At 40.9% G+C, this 20,655-nt stretch overlaps 3 protein-coding genes across 4 annotated transcripts; 2 read left to right on the top strand and 1 right to left on the bottom strand.

The window, feature by feature from the left end:
- Positions 1-62: 62 nt before the first annotated feature.
- LOC136428895 (chondroitin sulfate synthase 3-like) lies at positions 63-6,361 on the bottom strand. The gene is made up of 7 exons (XM_066418718.1): positions 6,187-6,361; positions 4,486-4,915; positions 3,971-4,095; positions 3,077-3,241; positions 2,414-2,619; positions 1,747-1,913; positions 63-1,306 (listed from the first exon to the last, which is right to left on the bottom strand). Exons 2-7 carry the CDS (start codon positions 4,866-4,868, stop codon positions 163-165), a joined length of 2,190 nt encoding a protein of 729 aa, XP_066274815.1. The 5' UTR covers positions 4,869-4,915; positions 6,187-6,361; the 3' UTR covers positions 63-162.
- Positions 6,362-6,790: 429 nt separating this feature from the next.
- LOC136428897 (chondroitin sulfate synthase 1-like) lies at positions 6,791-15,989 on the top strand. Of its 2 annotated transcripts, XM_066418721.1 has the most exons (5): positions 6,791-7,053; positions 11,461-11,688; positions 12,539-12,657; positions 13,628-13,861; positions 15,713-15,989. In XM_066418721.1, the coding sequence occupies exons 2-5, from the start codon at positions 11,499-11,501 to the stop codon at positions 15,854-15,856; spliced, it is 687 nt and encodes a 228-aa protein (XP_066274818.1). In that variant the 5' UTR covers positions 6,791-7,053; positions 11,461-11,498; the 3' UTR covers positions 15,857-15,989. The 2 variants fall into 2 exon arrangements, with proteins under 2 accessions (XP_066274818.1, XP_066274819.1); XM_066418722.1 differs by lacking the exon at positions 6,791-7,053 and having other exon boundaries at positions 11,434-11,688.
- A 346-nt stretch (positions 15,990-16,335) lies between these two features.
- LOC136428896 (chondroitin sulfate synthase 1-like) lies at positions 16,336-20,432 on the top strand. Its single transcript, XM_066418719.1, has 5 exons — positions 16,336-16,446; positions 16,906-17,088; positions 17,671-17,898; positions 18,339-18,609; positions 19,080-20,432. The coding sequence occupies exons 1-5, from the start codon at positions 16,357-16,359 to the stop codon at positions 19,715-19,717; spliced, it is 1,410 nt and encodes a 469-aa protein (XP_066274816.1). The 5' UTR covers positions 16,336-16,356; the 3' UTR covers positions 19,718-20,432.
- Positions 20,433-20,655: the final 223 nt, after the last annotated feature.

A 20,655-nucleotide genomic window follows, 5' to 3' on the forward strand; every position in this document is an offset into this window, starting at 1 on the left:
ACGAAATACAATCTACGCTTTTTGGGTTAAATACACGTGTCGAATTAGTGACTTCACAAAACAGCAATTTCAGACTTTATTTCCAATGTCGACGCAATTTAATGACAGCAACAAATACACAATGAAAAATGCAACAGATATTCGTACATCACAATGTTGACGTCATCTCTCCGTCAAATTGCTGAAGTGTCTTTGCATCGTCAAGATTTCTTTTTGCTTTTGCAAACAGATGTCCGTTTGGTCGAACGTCATGAATTTTGAACTGCAGTGACGATCCCTCTGTGGTAGCAACAATCCTTGTTCTGGGACGCGGAAAACACTAAATGACTTTCGGACAGTTAATTTGTCACTTAGATTTTTGCCGCTGAGTTGCAGATCTTCAACATTCTGCACGTCAGATTTGTACACGCAGAAAGTGTCAAAGTTTCTCTCCCACCAGAATCCAATACCAGGGGCTATATCCTCTTCTGCCAACGAAAATGCTTTGGTGGCAGACAAGTCAAACTGTTGGTATGGGATGGGGAAGTAAGCTTGCCTTCCTCTTTGGGTGTTGAGTCTACATTTGTTCATGAAGTCGGGACTTATTGTGGCGTGCGTGTCTAAAACACAGAGTAAAGAGTCAGGGTCTGAAACCGCTTGCAGACCGATCTCAATTCCTCGTGCGTACGAAAACGATTCTGACTTCACGTTTATCACTTTGAAGCTGAAATCCACATATTTCTTCTCGTAAGGAGAGAGCAACTGGTGTAGCCTGTTTCCTTGCTTTGTCACACCAAAGTTAACGAGAATCAGGGCGACTTCGTTCTCTCCACTGACGGTCAAGCAAGAGCTCTCAAACATTTGCAGAAACTCCTCGAGATGTTGTGAGTTTTCTAACACGGGCACGATGAAATTCACTCGTTCTTTATGGCCCACTGTTGCTGATACGGTATAGAGATTTCCGTATGGTTTCTGTACGTCCACGAAATGTGATGCTACAGAATCATCTTCTGATTCCTCATACTCCAATCTATAATTGATTCCTGTAACAGGATGATATCTCTGAAATAAAGCTTTCAATTTAGGTTCTATCATAGCTTCGGTCCTTAGAGCTTCCACAGAGAGCTGTACAACATCGTCAAGACTTCGTAAGACGTTGGCAAAATCTTCTTCTTCACTGTCCTCATAAATTAGTTGCCAAGGAACGACATCAGACGACCTCGAGTTTTCCTGGTCGCCTAGCAACAGCTTGACATCCCCGTGGGGCCCTGTTGAAGCTATCAGCCTGTTGAGGTGGTGAATTCTGTCTGCCAAGTCTTTGTGATTTCTGGAATTAAATATAAGATGTATCACCGATGATATCCAAATATTAAGACATTAAACTTTGTCGTAGGCGTTTTCTTTCAACATCGATTTGGAAATAGTGTTTAGTATCTGCTGGATGAAACATACATGCTGGCTGTCGGAGTCCTTTTCTGCAGTTCATATATTTTCCCATAGGGGGCACTACGTATCAATGAACACGTTTTCAAAGTTTACATTCGTAGCCATTGTCTTCCTCTACAATGATTGCTTTCACTGACACAAAAACCAATTCTTATGACATAAAACGTTAGAAGTTTGAAAAGCAATACGGTCTCCAATCATAGAATCTTCCAGGGCCCCACTGTAAAACAGTGTCTTAAATTGAGCTGGGGCACCCTGGCTATTTAAAACAGAAAGAAATAAAGATCTACATTGTAAAATATTTTAAAGAGATGAACTTACTGTAACTTGTCCAGTATTCTCCTGCCGAGGTAGCTCTGGTGAAGTCTGAACATCGTCTCCAGCCGACCCACAGGATGGAGGGTGACGGAGGACGTTACAAACTTCTTCTGGTCCAGGTCTCCATCCAAGTCTTCTGAGACCCAGAGCTTGTGAAATAAACTCTTTGACTGGGGAAAAGACATTAAAGAAAGAAATAGTTATTCTCACAGAGTCATGCAAAGGGTCTTGTAAGGGATTCTCTTTTTGCTTACGTACACATACATGGTATTACAAAATACATGATATATATAAAAACATAATAAAATAGATAAAGTGTCTTGTTACTGTAGAGTTAATAAGTAAAATGATGTATGGCCTTGCACGTAGCTTGGGAAGTATGAACAGCTATTGAAATACGGGAGGTATATTTGCTTTTTTTTGGGCGGGGCCCGATGATAACCCCAAATTCAATTTGTAAGCAATCATAAGAACCCGATAAACACGTTCGTACCTCTCCACTAGTGGTAGAGTTAGTGGCAGCGGAAATGTGAGAGGCATGTCTTATTTAGGGGGCTAGATGATAACCCAAAACAGTTTGTTTTATTTATTTATTTATTTATTTATCTATTTGTTTGCTTGTTTGTTTGTTTGTTGTTTTTTCTAAGCAGATACAGGAACACGTCCGTACCTCTCCACTTGTGGTACAATTGGTGGCAGTGGTCATCTGCAGGCACAAGGCCAGGCTGTAAGCTGGGTCCTGATTGGCTGACGGTTTTGCACAGCTGGTCACGTGGGTACACAGTCCCTGCATGGCCTTCCGACTCAACACAACACCAGGGCCAAGTTCACAGTACTGGACTGGAGTAGGGTCTCGTGGGCCACGTTTGCTGGAGCCTAGGAAAACAAATATGAAAATATCCATCCATAACTTTTAAGCCTCACTGTCTTCTACCCTTGCTGTAAGTTCTCCACATACTTTCAACAACAACTGTGCGAACTTTCTTCCAAGGAGAGGCGGTTAATTAAATTTTTAGCTTTTATGTTTGGCCCGTGACACTGTGGCCCTTATGTCTTAACCACATAAACTCTTCCTCAGTACACATTAAGTAAACCATAGCAAATGAAATGCAGCATATTGGAAAAAGTATATTGGACCAATAATGTTTTATCAACGCAGAAACAGACAGACAGACAGACAGGCACACACCCACGCACCATATGAACACACACTTTGTATCTCTCTCTTTCTCCGAGTCTCTTTTCTCTCCCTCAGCTCTTTTTCTCTCATATATACATAGTCCCTCCCCCCCCCTCTCTCTCTCTAGCTTACACCTAAAGATCCGTAGCTTACCCATGTAGATGACCTCTGAACTCTGTAGCCCGTCCAACAGCAGGGTGAGGTTGTTGACATGGACGTAGGTGTTGTCCACGGTCAGCAGGAAAAACTTGAACTTGTCCAGGTGCACATGGCACATGTGTCGCAAGGCGGAGTACATCTTCTGTCCCATGGTGGTGCCTGGAGAAGTAGAGAAAAATTATTTTGAACCGTTGCACGATTCAGCTAAGACGTGACCAACTGTTAGATTACTCCAGTTCCAAGTGTTGGATTTTGGTAAATTAGATTACCGCCATATATGAAAAGGAAAACAAAAACTTGTACACTGAATGAATGAAGACCTTTATTGTACATGCGTCGATGAAGATTAGACATCCAGGTAATAAGATACACCAAAAAAGCAATTACTCAAACAACTGGATATGATTTTGGAAACGGTCAGACGTTTCAAGTAGCATCCACTACTTTTCGTCAGTGACTGTGAGCAAGATCAGTTGAACAGCAGGTTTATAACCACGAACTATGAATTTATTGTACATGTTTGCCACACTGGGCTAAGCATAGGTCACATGTTAACAAATATACAATCCTGCAGTTAGAGGAAAGCCGCTAGACTAGTGTCCAAATAAGAATCGTGATAGCAGCATGTTCAAAACCTGTGATATCAAAACCGGAAGTCCTGTTGTACTACTATAGAAAGCTGAGAGGAGGCCCATTATCGAACCCGCATACAAAATTTCATCAATAGCTCATGCACTAACACACAGACACACAAGCACGAGTGCTACCGAAAACATAGACCCTTTTGGACTAAAGTAGTCACAACTTGAGTGAGCTGTCAGTCAGACAAAGCAAAGAATGATTGAAGTAACATTCTTACTTCTGGAAGTAAGATTATTCCAAACTCACCAGTGACCCTTTGGACAGGCACACTCTCGTCCTCTTCTATGCTTTCCTCCATCCCTGCGTAAAACGTCATCGTTCCTTCTTCCATCTCTGCTCCCCATGTCTTCATAACGCCCATCTGCTGGGTACTAGAAGGTAAGAGTAGTATCAGTTTATTGTGATACCCTTTAAGGGGGTTATCTTCCAGGGTTCATACATACATACATACACAAACATAGATACATGTATACACAACTCACAGGTTGACAGTACATACAAATTGCACCACCAAAAAATCTAAATCATTCAGGCTTCGCAGTATTAGTCCCTTTATCCGTAAACTGTCAGACTGTCTAACATAAGTATCCAAAGTCTTTATATCAGTTGGCAGATCATTCCACAGCTTCACAATCACAACTCTGTACCTTTTTTCTTTTGCTGTTACTTCTTGGTTTTTCTAACCAGAAATCTTACATTGACTGTCTTGTTGAGTATGTATAGTTTTCATGAACTAGTATTTGCTGATTCCCTCGGCTCACCTGGAAGGAACTTCCCAAGACGTAAGAACTCCCGCAAACACTGTTCTCCTGAGATCGAGTTCTTGAGACACGAAGTTGGGAATGTCTTTGACTTGGATGGGAGCATCTCCTTGGTACTTGTTCTGTGGTGTATCCGTGGAGTCACCCTTTAAGGACCTGTCTATTAAAAACGAGTCCCTTGCTAGAGTTCTTGGCTGTGTGATGGGTAGACCTTTGTTGTTGTTGTTGTTGACAGTAGGTTGGCTGTTTGGTTCTTTAACGCTGTTGTTGTAAAGGACGATGTTTGAAAGAAGATGCGGGGAGCCAATGATGAGGAGTGTTACAGAAATGGTCACTCCCACCAACAGGCCCACCAGGAATGATGTCAGCTTTCCGGCTGCCATTTCTTGTTCTTCTTGTTTTGTGTATGTAAAACTTGCTCCCGAAAGTCCTGTTGGAATGCACAATATAAACAACACGTTATTAGTAGATAGGCTTTAGGATGACCCCAAAATAAGGGTGCTATTGTAGGCTCGAAGTGTGAAGATGTCGTTTTGGTCTAATGATGTTCCCATAGTACAAACGTGACGTCGTTGTGGTGCTTTGCAATACAGACGTGTTGAAAACCTGGGATTTGTGTACAAATCGGCTTTGCTTTGGTCCTAAGCACATGATGTATTGGTCGCCTATTGCCGTCGGAAACAGCTAGCACTTATAATGAGACAGAATGATCGTAACAGAAATCGTAACAGAAATAGATGGAACCATCAAGGAAATCTTATTCTGGAGACTATTGCAATTTTTTGCGCCATCATCCTACATGTACAATAGGGACATTTAATGTCTAATGGTGAGAATTGTGATATGTTTTCAAAAGGCCAGACCTTTCAACTATTAACATAAATTATTGAGGACCTATAGGGCACTTGGTGGTCACCTTTAGGTAACAACGATTCAGTCTAAAAACAGCGGCGGCACCTTTTATGTTGCTATAAAGACCGACAGGTGACAACACATTTCCACTGCCAAAAAATCAATTAGGTACCAAATCCCCAGATAAACTAGCATTAAGCTACCCCATAGCTAGTACATACATGTTTATAAAACAAATACACGTTAACACACAACCGTCTGTACTCCCATGGTGTGTGCACGTAACATATTTGTATGGTGTCTACGTAACCATTCTAAAGCAACTAACGGTCACACATACATGTAAAACCCATAATGTGTATGAAAGAGTCCATTTTACACACGGTGTGCACACACCTTGTCGTGGCCTGTTCATTAAACAGCTCCACATTAACGTTTGTTTATTTATTCATTTATTAATCCACGTTAACCAACAACCGCCTGTTCCCCAAGGATGTGTGTACGTTACATATTTGTATGGCGTCTGCTTAACCATTCTAAAGCAACTAACGGTCACACGTACACATAAAACCCATAACGTGTATGAAAGAGTCCATTTTACACAGGATGTAACGTTACACACACCTTGCCGTGACGGGCTGCCTGTTCATTAAACAATTCTACGTTAACGTTTATTTATTTGTTTATTAGTCCACGTTAACCAACAAGCGTTTGTACTCCAAGGATGTGTACGTTACATATTTGTATGGCGTCTACGTAACCATTCAATCTAAAGAAACTAACGGCTACACAAATATGTAAAAACGTGTATGAAGGTGGGTGTCCAATGGAAACGGAGGATAAACACACCTTGTCGTGATGGGCTACCTGTGACGCCGGCTTCCCTTTGATGTACCCCGCCGGACAGGTGAGAAGGTAACGGTCATCCTGGCCACTGTCTCCAAAATGTCCTCGTGAAAAAACAACCCGTTTTTTACCTGCTCGGTTCGTCGCCTGCTCAGGACATGCGCGCAAACCGGGGTCCTACCACTCTTTGTCACCAGGGGGTTGGTTGTGAAGTTATCTTATTATTCACTGCCGTTTACCTCTTTTTTCTTTTTCAGAAGAATAACTACATACTGTTGCGTATAAGAGACAAGCATTTGTAGAGGAAGAGTGTTGAGAAATGACGTGACATACGGATATGTCCAACCTGTCCACCCCCGGCCCAACGTTGGTCTCGCCTATTCCAACAGGTAGTTGGCGATTGATACCTCCTGAGTAAAGATGGCTCACGGGGTAACCCGAGCGTGTTTGCGTAACGGGACCTGCGCTAACACAAACCCACACCTCGACCTGGAATTTTCACGTAATTGTCACAACAAAGGTATGCCTAATGGGACATGGGGAAGAATGAAACGGGGGTGCACGGTCAGGAAAATATATATTCATAAGACGGAAAAGCGCTCTCATTAAAAATTGGTACGATCCTTCTCTACTAAAATATGTAGAGCGTTCGTAAGATGGTTGCGGGTCACCAGTTCGTGTTGGTTCAGTTAAGCAGAATGGGTTGTAGTTTTCGGCCCGCCTTCTAGATGCACCTGTCCGTGAGATGGTAGCGCCTGCTGTTTCCTTCAGAACGGACACAGTGTGGCACCAACACTCGGCAACACGCAGGGAGACTGTGGATAATCTTCTGACGGACATGGACACGGCGTTCACTACGCGGAAGACAAGGTGAGTTCGTATCGTTCATCAGAGGAGGAGGGCGTTAGATTTTTATCATAACACTGTTTTCTGAGCACGTAGGTTTGGTCAGATCGCTAGAATGGCGTTCCTTTTAAGAAATCTTACCCAAGCAATACATTCTTGAAGGTCGGAGTCAGTGTCGTTTTGAGAAAAAAGTACGTGCGAAATACAATGAACTAAGCAGTTCTTACATCGCCATATGTCATGTATTAAATACGTCTGTTTGCCAAGGCTGGATTCCGCTGGCACTGGCGTGTCGGCCTGTGAAACACACGTCCTTTCACCGGTAACAGCCAACCGTGGACCTCATGAATCATTCATTCACGGGCGACAGGAAAAATATGCGCCTGTCTGATAGAAAACCGGACGTACAAAGTCTGTGAACGTGCATCAAGTGTTGAATTAAGAAAGCTTTTTTTTCTAGAACGCCAGACTTATATATGACCGAACGGACACTTGTGAAAGGCGCAGGCCAGGATATATATAAATTTGAAAGCTTGATAAATAACCATAAAATCTACACTCTACTATACTCATTACTGTTATAGGCTCTTTACATTTCGCGTTGTTAACAATGGCATCGACAATGAATTGCAGGCATTAATTTACATTTACCGTAGGTGCATCCCTGGGGAGAATACCCTATCCATAGTTTTAAGGATCATATCTAACTTAGATAGGGAGGAACAGCGATCGCGTTATACCTTTATACTTTATTCTTCTTTCATAAAGTGCAAGTGTACAACAGTCACTGCAGTGTTGAACAATGAATGTGATTAAGGATTATATTTGAGAAATTCAAATACATAACAAAAACGATACGTTTGTTCTGATTTTTTTTTTGCACGAAGGCTAATTACAAGTAACAGGGGAAAACAATGAAGAACTATATATTATATCACTACTCTAATTCAGCTGCTTACTTGAAATCTTCACTTGCTAAGATTGACTTTTTTTGAACAGCGATATAACGCGTTGGTTATCAGCAATTTCAAACTAACAGCTCTTAGTACACACATGGGTCTAGCAAAGATTGTAAAATAGTGTACCACTTAACCATGGTTATTGAGATGTATTACCATAATGTACATTTGAACGTTCCTAGGCAATGTTGATATGCTGATAACACAGTACGGCCGGACATTTCATTTTGCAGATATATCTTCAACAAACTTCCATACATTACTAACGGTGATGCGCTTTCAGACGTAGCTATAACTCACTATTTCTTTGCTGCAGTCGCATCATAGTTTGGCATGTCGTCTGCTAGTATGCGCGAGCCGATGCACACTTTTTTTTACACCGTAGCAGTTATCACATAGGTCATGGAATATTTCAGAAAGCGCCCCTATCTTCATGGAAATGGGGAAAAGTACAGGTCATTAATTATACCGTTGGCTGATGTGGGTCTGTGTTAATTGGGTCTTCTCCAAGCAGATGCTGGGTTATGTGTCGCCCTTTGTCTTGCTGCTTGTTAGCTCTAGTCCGCTTCCAACGGTCGCGAATTGTTGGCGGAGTAGCCGCCGTCGCGAGCTAACAAGACCGGGCTGCAGGCCATTCATAACGTGCCATGGTTGCCAAGATACTAGTCACCAGAGATACAGGAAAAAAAGTAGCTCTGGCGTATCATTCAGTCTATTTGCCCAATTTCTACTATTTCCAGCAACATAAGGAATCTGGTAGAGACTTCCAAGGTACCACCGGATCTTCGGGTGACATATTTCAAACCATGCAGTTGCCTTGCTTTGGCGGTGACTGAACAAAACATCTTAGACTCTAGATTAAAATGTCGGCCTATCTTTGAAGAGAGCAGGTCGATATTTTGTGACCTACAAGGCGATGGCTCCTGTTTGATATCTGGATCTGGTCAAAGTGTGCCGGGAGAGGGGGGAATTTTTATGAGATCGAACAACAGGACAATGCGAGGTTAACTGATCCAACCTGAGGTTAGGAGTCCAACAGACAACGCATTGTGCGACGACAGATTTCGCAGTGTTCACACGGGGGGAAAACCTCAACAATTTCCTGTAATCTCCAAGCAGATGTAGAAAGGTAAACTAGTAACGTTTCTCAAGGTCACGGTTTCCGAAGCAGCGGGTCCTCCGCGCTGCCACGGGAGCCGGAAGCCTTAGAAACGTTACGGTTTTGCTTTTCATCATCCATGAACACATTTTCGTACGTTTAGTGTGTCTTTTAAATCATAATTTACATCTTGCTTCACATTCCAATAAGTAATCAAGGATCACACAAATTCAAATCGAACTTAAGTCGCTGTACTGTCGCTCATCGATTGCGGTCTAGTAGACCTAGAGTACAGGTAGATAACGTGTCGAAAGGAAATTGAGGCGTCTAAATTGCAGTATGTTCCGCTAAAGGGTATGTGCAAGCTGTCAGGGGAACTTGAAAAAAATGACAATTTGATGTTGAACACAAAAATGCAATTTACTCGCCATACCCCAGGGGGTTCGGAAAAGTAGCAGTTGCCATTGCCCACCCATCCCAGAACTATGATCACCTATAGGACAGTGTATTATTGATAACCACGTGCGGTGACCTCATACATAATTAAACATGGCAGGTACAAAGGGACTGTATAATATTGGCTGAAGCTATGCCAGGGTTGTCAATTGAGCATCCAACTGTTGCCAACTAATTGGTAAATTACAGGGACTGTCATGTTGCATTTGGTCCAAAAGGGAAGATTGGTGTTGAGTTCCATTTGTTATTTTTCGGGTAAGATTACAATTTTTCCCCTTTTCATTTGTAATAACTGTATAATATTTCTGTGGAGACAGAGCAATTGGGCTGAATTAAAAACAAACAAACAGTACATTCATGTAAGTTTCAACACATCAATTTTCCTAAAATATTCTGTAATTAGTAACCTGTTTCGAGAAAAACAATTTTTTCCTGCTCTAGTTTACACGCATTCTCTTGCTTCAAAAAGAGATTCGGTGTTCTATCATATGGTAATGATTGGAGCCCAAATTGTGCAGATAATCTATACAGCTACGGTTGACTTCATATTTCGTATATAAATGCCAAATAAATTTATAAGAAGTCAAAAACTTGCAGTACAGGTATGTAGTTCACCTTCTCTGTTGAACAAGCAGGTGACACCACTTGTGATGTTCACAAACTGAATGTTACATTCCGCTCATACGTGTATTCAACAATGTTATGTAATCTTTGTCGGCAAGCTTACAAAACTACTAAAACATCGGAACAAAACAAATAACATAACTCTGAAAAAAGAGTTGTATGAACTTTGGTAGCATGGAACAGCTATTCATTCTTTGGGCTGAACTACAGAAGAACCAAACTCCTCTACGACCATCTTTTGTCATTGACTCAAAAAGTAACTTTCTTAAGTGTCGCGCCTCACCTTGTTTTCAGTGTGTGAATAGTCTGATTTAAAGCCATGCCCCCTGGGCTGCTCAAGTGGTGCAGTATTTCACCCACCTGTGACCTTTGCTCTGACCTTACATCACATCTTAAACCACAGACAAAAGCAGGTGCAAACTAGCTGGGAGGACGTGTGTTTCTGAGGGGGTAATGACAACACTTCTCTCCAAACAAGTCGTTTCTCAACGTTATTCATTTGCATAAATATGTTACTGAAAAATAACAGCTTTCTTTGAAACATTTTCTTTGCAAATTCTCTGTTCATCGCATCATGAAATCGTTACTGTGTAGTTGGGCACTGTTATTACATTGCCATATGTTTATAGCATAATAATGTTATCCTTTGATCTAAGTGTCACTGCCATTTCTGCCTGTCTGTTACTCAATTTTGATATATTGACCAATCATGAAGTATTTTTTTAAGAACAAATACATGTATGTATCAAAGGCGTGGAAGTTGGAACGTTCAACATAATTATGTTATTAAATGTTGCTTTCTATGTCCTTTTATAAAAATGTCTGTACAATGACAAAGGAGTCATCACAAAAGAGATAGTTTGAAGTATGGAGTGAAATATTTTTTACAGTCTGCTGCTCCACATGGATTAAGTTGGAATGTTTCTACCAATATTGCTTTGTGCAACATATCACCACCAAACCCTAGATTCGTAGCCGGTGTTTATTTATTTATCTAAAACCAACAAACATCAAATAAAAGAAAACAATGGGACCACAGAGGTTGAATGAAGCAATGTACAAAGCTTGCGTAACAACAACGGATGGTAAAACATTTCTGAAACCTAAACCTACATATTTGTCCACAGGTTCGTCTGTTTATTTATTTATATGAAAAGATAAACACTAAGTGATAGCACACAATGGAACCACAGAGGTTAAATCCACAAAAATCTTCTATTCCAGGTTATGAGTGTGCTTGCGTAAAAGGAACAGATGGTAAAATGTTTCTATATCTCTTATATTTGTCAACAGGTTTGTCTGCGGCGACCAGGCATGACTTAAAATGAGCGATGAAGGCATCCATGTGGGTTCAAGGACACAGAAAACGACCCAGGCTGTCCAGTGTTCTCCACCACAAGTGCCTGTTACCATTCCTGTCAGGCACCATATTCGGCATAGCGCTGTCGACCATATTTATTCTCCTCCTCATCTCCCTCCTGGCTGGGAATGATGGGTGGAATGCAGACATCACCGACTCAGGTAAGCAATAAAGATTAGCCTGGAGTCCAGCCTTCTTAGCTTTAGTCCGCTACCCAAGCTCTGCTCCCAAGCTTGGGTAGGGGACAAAAGCTAAGAAGGCTGGACTCCAGGCTAATAAAGATGGCTTAGAAATCAAAGGTAGCATGGTGGTCTTGTGGTAAGGGTTGTTGACAAAGAATCTAAAGGGTACTGGTTTGAATCCCTAGTAGACGTTAATGTTGGGCTTTGGGAAATGCATTTACACCTATTTCCTCACTTGTTATGAACATGAGTACCTAGCTTTGGTTAGGAATGTCCTCTTGGATGGGACGTAAAGCCAGAGGCCCTGTGTTTCAGAAAAGCCACACCTCGAGCACATTAAAGAGCGAAGCAAACTTATCGAAAAGAGTAGGGGTCCATCGCAGTGTAAGTGGATATTCTGAACAGCTTGGTCTTTTGCAGCTTGCACCTCATGTTGCTGTCCTTGGTGCTGAAGAACAACATCACGTCTTCTAATGTTAAAACATTCACACTGCTGTGTAAAACAAAGCAAACAAAAAGTTAGTTGAGTAGAATTACAAAAGTATACAGTACATATGCCAAAAATAGTTACTCAAGCAACTGGGGGGGGGGGGGGGGGGGGTTGTCCCAAGTGCCTGAAAGTTGGATGCGTAGACCTCCTTTCCTGTTGAGGGCGGGATTGTACCTTCATCAACGTATACAGTACATAATTCTGATGCATTGTAGTGAATAACAAGCCACTGCACCTAGGGCCTCAAAAAATGGCTATGAGAACCTTTACCTTTATTGTGTTGGAAGCATAGTACAACTGTGTTATATCTGTTATATATTGATGTTGTCTTACCCACAGGGATTTCAGGTGAGCTGACAGTACGGCAGCCCCTGTACGTTGGAGTTATGACTGCCGGGAAGTTTCTCCACACTAGGGCAACTGCATGCAATAATACATGGGGACGGCAAGTCTCAAAGGTACGTGTATGACTGTATTGTATAGCCTCCACCGGGGGTACGGATGGTAGAATTTGGAAAAAAATGGAAAAATTGGCCAGGAGAGTTGGTCCACAGGAAAGTTAACCCCATGGTGGCCAAACTCCCCTGGCAAGTATTCTCCTTATAGCCGGTGTACATGTAGTTAGTCTCAGTCTTAGAGACTATGTATTGTATGCAAATAGCAAATCTTCCAGTGGCAGAATTTTTATATAGGCAAAGACAGTATCAGGCCTACTAAACACTGTCTTTGCATATGTAACAATATTCTGCCACCTTTCATTAATTACTGACTGAGGAAAGATAGTGGGGGCTATCTGAAATATCTGACCATCTACAAAATCCATCCTTTTGCATTGTATATCTTGTTACCTAAATATCTAACCTTCATTAACGCATCTTAGTGAAAAAATGATTTATTTACATTCTTAACACTAAGTTGGAATTTTTCTCCCAACATGGCAGCTAGGCTAACCACCACCTACCCATCCTCTATCTACCTGGGGTGTCAATTCTAACTGCAGGCCTACCCCTATCCCTTAGACATAGGGGTCTCCGAATATAGGCTGAACCTAAACAACTTATCTAAACAAACATTTGTACATTTTTTAAAGGTGGAATTTTTCTCCCAACACGGCAGCTTGGAAGACGACCACCTACCCATCATCTCTCTACCTGGGTGGCAATTCTAACTACAGGCCTAATCTTGTCAGAATATCTGATTAGGCTGTCCCTGGTTAAACAACTCAACTTAACAAACATAATTTTGTACATTTTGTACAGGTGGAATTTTTCTCCCAACACGGCAGCTGGGAAGACAACCACCTACCCATCATCTCACTCCCAGGAGTGTCAATTCTAACCATGGGTGCAACCCGAACCCTACAATAGGGTAGTCTCAATGTAGGGCTGTCCCTAAATAAACAACTAATCTTGACGAACATTTGTACAGGTGGAGTTTTTCTCCCAACACGGCAGCTGGGAAGACAACCACCTACCCATCATCTCACTCCCCGGAGTGTCGGACGATGTGTACCCCCCACAGGGCAAGGCCTTCCGGATGCTGCAATACATGTGTCAGAACCACGGGCAGAGCTACGATTGGTTCATGCGAGCGGACGATGACTCGTACATCAACGTGGAGAGGCTGCAGAGATTTCTGGGGAAGATAGACAGTAGCAAGAAGGTAAATAGCTTACAATATAATCATTATTGTCACACTACACCAAGAACTGTAGGTGCATCCTCACCAGATAGCTTTAATCTTCAGCATGCTATTGAGGTAGGAGTTTGACACCAAATTTGTATTGGCAAGAGAGAGGGTTAAACAACATTTGCAGTTAGATACACATGATGTACAGATACACTGATGTATGAATGAATCCTAACAATTCTATGGTTTTAAAAGAAAGGATTCTTTCAGCTGTCAATCACTCTTAATTAAGTATTAATGTATTGACATTAAACTAATGGACATTTAGCCCTTGTAAGATTTTTAACAAGATTTTCATTAAAAAAAATCTTATAATGCAAAATGCTCTAGGTGATATTAGGCTGATTTTATCAATTCATTAGAATTCACTACAAAAGGCAGACTGTCAATGTAGATATAAACAGTGAAAAACTTCCTTGGTTAACTTACAATAACCATCCCAAATGAAAACAAAACAGCTCTCCAACTATGACTATAGCTTTTTGACAAGGTTTGAAATATGAGGAAACAAAGACAGCTAGAAATTCAAGAAGCAAGCAGTCGTCAGAACTGGTATGTGCTTTCTCTCCTTCATTTGTTTGTTCTGAAATTAGTTTCATACTTCAAAGACTTTAACTCAACAGTGACGAAAGCTGTTATAATACTGTTTTTAACTGGGTCCCGCAAGTCTTTGACTCTGGCGACCAAGACATGTCCACCTGTTTAAGTTCCCAAGCCTTTTCACCATTAAGTGGGAGGAATGGCAACTTCAGACTGAGCCATAACAAAGAGGAAAGTGTACGATTACCGAGAAGTGGATATGGTAGAGTGGGTTCCAATTAGCACAGGTATCAGTAGGTGCTCTGTTTTTGTTGGGTTGTGGTTCATTGAAGAGGTGGTGCTCTCAGCCTTTCTTACATAATACTCCAAAACCTGTGGGGCACATTGGACGGAAATGGTTCAAGTCAATGGAATGTTGTTTGCATTCGTGTAACCTTTTTTATTCACAGAATGTCCTCTTTTCTTCACAAAATGGGAAATTTCACGTCTTTCATATCATATTTAGAAGTGAGAAACCTTAAACTAACATTAAGACATGGCCTGCATATGATTTCAACAGGTTTGTTAAAAAAAAGCTGCTTTAGTAGCCTTTAAAATTTGTTGGCTTTGGTTGTAGCAGGTGAATTTGATCCTTTGTCAACACTTACGGCCAATCAACTAACTCATATGTAATGATACAAGTTAATCAGCCATTTTTCACTAAAATGATTTGAAAAAAAACATCAGCCTCACAGTTCTGCATGTTGGATGATTGGGTGCAAGAGCTAACCTGTGGATAATGTCCTCAGCAGTCTTTTGTAACACAGATCAAAATCAGGCTCTCTGTTAACCTGTTTGGACAGGTGATGTGTTAATTGTTTACCAAGGCCATTTTACAAAACAAACTCCTGTAGAACATCAGAGGTACATTCATAAATATGACTTGTGTTTCCAGCATGCTGTTGGTAAGTAACTGAATGACAAAGTACATGTGTTTGATCAAGCCAAAATTTCAGTCTATCACCTTTCTCAGGGCAATAATACACTGTATACTTACTTACTAGTAAGACTGATTTGTGTACAAAGAACTTTGTTATTTTGAGTTGATCAAAAATTGTTGGATGCAAGTATTCATAAAGTCTAGTATTTGGCTAACAAAAAATGGTATCATCAATGTCTATGATTTTACACAGATTGAGTAAATCAAAAGCCCTCCCCCTGTTATATGTAGACAACACCTATTCAATGTCACACAAACAGCACAGGAGATTTCAGACAGGTGTGTTCTGTCCCCTGCCTGAACAGGTGTACATGGGGCAGCCCGGCTACGGCTTCCCTGCAGTATGGCACAAGCTGGGGCTGAACGGGAGGAACTTCTGTATGGGAGGGCCTGGAGTCATCTTCAGTAGGGCTGCAATACAGGGTGAGTATTTCCACCAGATACCATAAGACCACCACATTAAAGAAACCTATGTTTTGCTTGCATTGCATACCTGGTAAACCGTCTCATGGTGTAACACGCCAAGTTTGTACTGAACAGTAAAAGCTGCATATCTTGACAGATTTATGTGATCCACTCACACCGGGAAAGACTCTTTTTGACAAGTTTGGTGGGTTCTTTTACGTGCTCAAGGTGTGACTCTCCTCAAACACGGGACCTCCATTTAACTTCCTATCCTAGGGATATCCCTAACCAAAGCTACATGTAGGTACTCATTTATACCTGCCAAGTGAAGTGAGGAAAATCCTATAAAGTGCCTTTCCCATGTGCACGATGTCAACGGGACAAATCAGCGTCAACACCTGAAATTCCACCTTAGGCAAAATCGTTTCCTATGGCTGCACTTCCGTTCCCCTATTTAAAAACAAAAACTGTTAAACCAAGAAGGTTATAACTTGTATACCAATCCCCTTCCTGTGCAGCCCTTTGTCCCCACCTTGAAACCTGTATGGAGGAGGTAATGTCTACAGAGGAGGATGTGGAGATCGGTCGCTGTGTCACCAACCACCTGCACATACAGTGTACACGAGCGTGGGAGGTATGGGAGAAATATTAGCATCATATGTAATATTACAATGCTGGCACATGGTTTCAAAAAGGACTATACATGTCTATTATAAGCCAATAACTCTTCTTTCTTACTGTTTACACAAGTGCCCGGTACAAATAACTTGTACACTCCTTAATTCATGACTTATATTGAAGGTAGTCTTTTGAACAGGATTTAAATAGCAGAGGTTATCTGGGAAAATTGTCACCCTCTTGTCATGATGCCCTGTTTTCTGATCTGACAGCCAGCCTAATCGACAAATTGGCATTGTAAAATTGTCCAATACAACATTTGCTTGTAAGAGTAATGAGAGGGCATAATGGATAAAAATGTTACTGTTTGTTTAATTACAGCTTCATACAAAATGTACATGTACGTAGAAGAAAATCATATAAAAATTGGCATTGAACACAAGTACTGACTAATCAGTCCTTTTCCCCTATTCAGTTGACTGAGCTGTTCTACCATGCCTATGAGGAAGAGTTCAGCGAGGACAGGCCATTTACAGGAAACTTGCAGAAAAACAGGCACCTAGTGAAATCCCTGACCCTGCATCACATGAAGGACCCACATGTCATGTACCAAGTGCACAGGCACTACACAAAATCTGCCATGAACACCACTGAACAGGTGAATTTTTCCAAACAACCCTATAGATTACTGTAGTATCAAGCCCTTCCAGAGCACCCAAACAAAAAGTCTTTTTTTTCTCGACTTGTTACAAGAAACAAGATTATAAATTAATCTCAAGAAACAATTTACTAAATTGGTATGGCCAGACACTTTCTTCTTCATGTGATTTGAGTTAGAGTTGATGTTTAGCTATTGTCTACACTTCAACACTTCCTTTTTCTTGATTGCCTCCCTGTTTAATGTTAAGAAGTTCATGTGATACTCCATTCAGCACCAAGGACAGTGTCCAAAATAACAACCAAGGGATTTGTGCTAATCATACTATTTGTGATTAATTTTCAAACTTAAGGATGTATTAATTGTTTTTCACACAATAACTTGTGTATCGGTTGATTGCATTGCATTGTCTACAGGGGTGTACCTAAAAACGCGGTATGCGTATAGCCAGTGTAGTTAGTCTTTATTGCCGATGCAAAGCAAACCTTTAAAGCAGAACCTGGCAATATCTAAGCAGCTAGGATTCACTTGAAAAGTATCCATAGCTAAAAAAATAACACAGCATTCTCCTTCTTCCCACAGGAAATTGGGAAACTACAGGAATCCCTTCACTCCATGAACAGCATCCTTTCCCCCTCCCTTCACAAGCCTGTCCCTTCCCTAGACCAAAGCAGTCCCTTAGATGACATGTCCCTATCAATAGAGAGAGATGACAGCCTCCCCTGGGTGTCATTTGATGCCACCCATGTCTTCTCACCAAAGGGCGTGGCCCAGGAGATGGGAGTACCATGGCAACAGGACCTCAGAGAGGTGAGTAGTATAGTGTGTGCACAGCACACAGTTCTTGTAGGGGGTATCTCAAAGCGTACCGCTGACAGACACAACAAAGACAAAAAAATAATGGTAGCACTGTACGCTGAAACAGGGAAAATATACTTCAAGACCAGAACTTCAAGACGTCTTGGAGAAGTGACCACCTATACATGAACATACTAAGGACCACCTGGCCAATGTGACCACCTTACGGTGGCTCCTTTGTTAATTCTCCCATTGACACAAGCATTAAGAGTCCTGTCTATAGTAACCACCTGTCCACAAAGACCAGAGTTTATCTGTCCCTTGAGTGGTGTTCTTAGGCAGTTTTGACTGTATAATGCTATCCTGGAAACCAAAATTTAGACCAAGTATCTATACTTGAGAAAAATGCTGAAAGTCAAGGTTAATATCTTTATTTTCTGTTGTCCTGACAGGTTCTAGAGTCAGCCATTGCCACTGCCATAGAGCAGCTGCCTGTAGGGTCAAAGGTCAGCCATCTGATTGGCGGGTACCGTCGCCTTCACCCTAACTTTGAGACGGAGTACATCATCGACCTTGCCTTCCGCAATCACCATGGCAACCAGGTCACAATACGCAACAGGGTAATACGTCCTCTACTTTCCACAGAGTTCAGAGGTCATGCTCAGCACTTGCCAAAGATGCCACACGTGTATGTCATTGTACCAGTGCAAGAAAGAGATCCAGGTAGCTATTAGCTGTTAGTTATTCTTAATCATTTGTTTGTTGTATCTATCTAGTCGTTTAGTCTCAGAATTGATTATCATTTACATATAGCTTTAGTTGTTTTATCTAATACAGTACTTATTATGAAATCACTTTTGACCAGTTGCTGTATTAATATTCTACTCTCATTCATATGTTTTATTATATTTAGATACGGTGGGAGACCACACATAGACTGTATTAGTCATTTTCTCACTCCTGCACTTTCTATCTTTTTCTTGAAACTGCATATCATGTTCAATAAACGGCTCTTTTTACACAAACAAGTGTTTGAGTCCACCAACGTTTCGGGGACCATTTGCCACCTTCATCAGAACAATTCTGACTTGCACTACAGCACAGTTGAGACTTACTAACCTGATGAAATAATCATGAATGTACATTGCGTTTTTACCTTGTGCAAAATAAACAAATGCAAATTTGAAATCCAGGTCTGCAGCGGTTCCTGCAGATGTATGAAGCGGTTGTGCTGAGCTCCCGTCCGCCTCACACGGAGAGCCTCATCATCATCATCTGCACCCGAGGAGCAGAAGAGGATCCTGGGAAGGGTGAACAGCATGATGGGAATACCCTTGACGCCAAAGCCGTTGTTGATTTCTACCAAAGACAATTTCCATCGAGTCAGATCAGATCAGTGGTTCTGGACAAACCCTTTTCACTCCAGACGGCTCACCGAAAAGGACTGGAACTGGTAAAGAAGAAGAGCGACTCGATAGTTTTTCTCACCAGTGCAGAAGTGCAGTTTTCAAAAAATTTCTTGATGTCTTGCCGGAAGTATGCAGTAAAAGGAAGTCAGCTTTATCTTCCCATGCCAAGGAGATGGGGGTGGAATGTTCGTAACCATGTGACAGCTGCTAGTAACCATAGAAACAGTAACCAAGGAGACCATGACAAAGAGAGAGAAACAGATATGGGGAATAGATTGTACTTGCCAACAAATGTTAATACTGGGCCAAATGTGTGCATATATGTCCATGATATTGATGATGTTGATATTTATACCTTCAAGTTTCACAGTGCCAAACTTCAGTTGTTTGCAGCGGAGAACTTGGACTTTAAAAGGATATAATTCAAGGTCATCACTTTTTTGTAAATCTCAATTTGTTCACAAAGGTTCAGAGATGAGACTGTTTCATACAATCTGAGGGACAATTATTTTTGCTATCGTCAGCCAGAAAAGAGATATTTTAATAAAACTTACTTATGACACCAAAATACAAATTATTACATTCTACAATAAAATCATTGTTCTATTAACATTCATGTTTGTGCAAAATATACACCAAGATAAAACTAAATAATTGTTGAATATAATCAGAAAATGTATTTTACTGTTGTAAGCACTTCAAGTAAGTTTTGAAGCTTATTCAGCAGCGATCATGTAACTTTGGAAGACAGGTAAAAGTAAAGATGTAGTAAGAGTTAGAATATTGTAAATGTGTCTTTGAAGGCAATTGTTTCTAAACAAAGAAATATTTATTTACTGCTGACAAGTTTAGTACCAATATGGTTAGATAGTTTGATCTCCAATGCAGTCAAGATTGTGACCCTTGCTTTATGCAGTAACAATGATCAAGGAGGTTGCAATAATATACTACATATAGGTTTCATAATGGAATATACATGTGTACTCTGTGTTCCTTTACAATTTGATGTCTCCAGGAAAAATAGTACTTAACTGCTTTATCATATGAAGATCAATAATATTAGTTTTAATATAAATGAACATCAAACCTACCATATTTATTCAATTTTTTTCAGCTTGCTTGCATGCAATAAAACCTTCATATGTACGGCCGCATATGTACTTTTAGTATGTATATGGCAATGATAGACATCTAACGTTACCTCTACTGTCTACATTTGAGTTGCAATTGTTTGCAAATCCTTAGCAGTACGTAAATTAATTGCAATCATGGAAATAAATGCATTCACTATGTTTTTTGAAAATTTAATTTTTTGGGTACTAAAGTACTGTCATGGGGATGGAGTTATTCTAGCACTTCT

This window comes from Branchiostoma lanceolatum, chromosome 2 (assembly GCF_035083965.1).
Source record: "Branchiostoma lanceolatum isolate klBraLanc5 chromosome 2, klBraLanc5.hap2, whole genome shotgun sequence".
Classification (NCBI taxonomy): Eukaryota; Metazoa; Chordata; class Leptocardii; order Amphioxiformes; family Branchiostomatidae; genus Branchiostoma; species Branchiostoma lanceolatum.